The sequence below is a fragment of the Myzus persicae genome, unplaced genomic scaffold, assembly GCF_001856785.1.
Source record: "Myzus persicae strain clone G006 unplaced genomic scaffold, MPER_G0061.0, whole genome shotgun sequence".
NCBI lineage: Eukaryota > Metazoa > Arthropoda > Insecta > Hemiptera > Aphididae > Myzus > Myzus persicae.
Window position 1 is genome coordinate 4,335 of NW_019101518.1, and position 2,129 is coordinate 6,463.

The 2,129-nt window shown below is 26.4% G+C and overlaps 1 protein-coding gene across 4 annotated transcripts; it reads right to left on the reverse strand.

Moving 5' to 3' along the window:
* Positions 1 to 219: 219 nt before the first annotated feature.
* LOC111029414 lies at positions 220 to 2,129 on the reverse strand. Of its 4 annotated transcripts, XR_002604013.1 has the most exons (6): positions 1,871 to 2,122; positions 1,604 to 1,804; positions 949 to 1,286; positions 758 to 883; positions 616 to 674; positions 220 to 535 (listed from the first exon to the last, which is right to left on the reverse strand). XR_002604013.1 is itself a non-coding variant. In XM_022308395.1 (5 exons), exons 2-4 carry the CDS (start codon positions 1,643 to 1,645, stop codon positions 845 to 847), a joined length of 438 nt encoding a protein of 145 aa, XP_022164087.1. In that variant the 5' UTR covers positions 1,646 to 1,804; positions 1,871 to 2,122; the 3' UTR covers positions 220 to 535; positions 616 to 844. The 4 variants fall into 4 exon arrangements, 1 of the variants encoding a protein (XP_022164087.1); XR_002604014.1 differs by having other exon boundaries at positions 616 to 883; positions 1,578 to 1,804; positions 1,871 to 2,129; XR_002604012.1 differs by having other exon boundaries at positions 616 to 883; positions 1,871 to 2,125.

Sequence of the window (2,129 nt, forward strand, 5' to 3'; positions counted from 1 at the left end):
TACTTGGCTTACAGAAAATAAAACCAAAACTTTGTTGGTATATTTTATCAAAAACAGTCATTGACTCTAATGTAAATGTATGATAATAAGTAGCAATTATCAATGTTTTTTTTTATAAGTAGTTTAATACCTGTCTTATACTGTTTGATCTGTTTTATCACCTTTATTTAGATGAACATGTAAATAAACAATAAATAAAATATTTATACATTTTAGCTAATGTAAATTTAAAAGTACTTGCAGTGCTTGGATTTTTTTTTTTTATTTAGTTGTATTGGATCAGCACCATCTAACACATTAACTTAACACCATTACAAAACAGTATTAATTTTATACAGCTGATACCTACATTATATTTTAGAGATATTTGAGCAAAATCTTCAGCTTGACACTTTTCTTCGTACAAACAATAACTTTTATCATATACGTTATCCAGAATTTGTATCCTAAAACTAAATCCGCAAGAATATTGTTCATGTGCTGGCATGGCTCTTAAAAATTGGTATAAAAATGAACAACAGAAGACCCGTTTGAACTGAAAACCACAAAATACTATATTAATTTTATAGACATCAAAAAGAAATTCCTAAAATTTTAACAAATAAAAAAACTTACATAATATTAGATAGTATATTGTGATATTTTTTAAAATTATTATTTTCTCCCTTGTTTACCTACATTGGGTTATATCAATAATTTTCAAAAATACAAATCAATTTAATTCTGAATCATTTATAATATATTATATTAATCGAACATTAGAGTGTTATTTGTTCAAAATACTGATCCGTCATATTTGTTCTTTGCACCACCAACACTAAACACTCTCTCTACTGTTGCACTGCTAGGTAGTGGAGTGTTGTACTTCACAAATACCTGAAAACTAAGTACAAATGTTTTTGTAGTATTACTATACTAATAGTATAAGAAGTTTTCAACTAATCTTACTTTTTTGATAGTGGATAAATTATGCAAACATTCTAAAGTCTTTGCTGGAGATGTGCCCAAACATCTATCTATTTCATCACTAACTGTTAATTTTTCCTCTCGGGAATTTTGTGACCCGGTAAAAAAGGTAGATAAATTATCTTTCATTTGGTTATCTTCTACATCATTGTTGTCATTATCACTGGTATGTAAGTCATAACAGGCACTTTTTAAATATTCTGGGGCCAATAATTTTTGTATATCATTTTTAATCCATGCTTTTTTAAATAGTGGGTGGCAGACTGCAGCAGTAATTAAAAATTTGTCTATCAAATAATCGGCAAACCTTATTTTCATACCTAAAAAACAAAAATTATTATCAATAAAGTTTGTTTATTTTAGCTCATGAGTATATAAATGTAGGTACTACAAAGAAATATAAATATAAATAATAGATCAGCTGATTAAAATTTTACATTTTACATCAGTAAAACTGTAAGAGCTAAGAGATACTATAAATTTACTACTTGGTAAAAAGCATTTACCAATAAAGTAAAACAAAAACAGCTAAAATGAAAAGAAATTAAATGTGTACAATTTAAGTATGTACTTGGCTAAATAAGATTAATGTATTTAAAAATATTAATTACTACATAAAATTAAGTATGGCAGTCACCAGTGGTTTCAAATAATTAGAAACTGTTTGATCACTTGTCATTAATTCATATTTATAAATTAGTTCTTCAATTGTAGGTAGGAGATGACCAAACTACCAAAGTACATGTTAGTATCACCCTGGAGTAAATCCAAGCTTATTGAAATTGGCCCCATAATTGTTTGATATTGACACATGAAATAAATATCACTTCTATTAAATCTGAAAATATTGTTCATAAAAACTAAAGATAAAATAATTAATAATTTTTTAAGATTTACAATTTACCTGCCAATAGCCAATTTGTCCATTATTATTCTAAATTATTATTCTAATAAGTTCATTATTGTGAATTCCAACGTGTCTCATTGGGCGTAATTAAATTAACACCAAGATTTTATTTAAATAAATCAGTTGACTTAGTTGAGAGAACTTGTTTATTTCACAAAGCAGTAGACTTGGCAAAAGTGCTTCTTGACTGTTTTTTGTATGCAAGATTCGACAAAGCATTTTTAGAGACCTAGAAAAAACAAGTTATACAAATAAA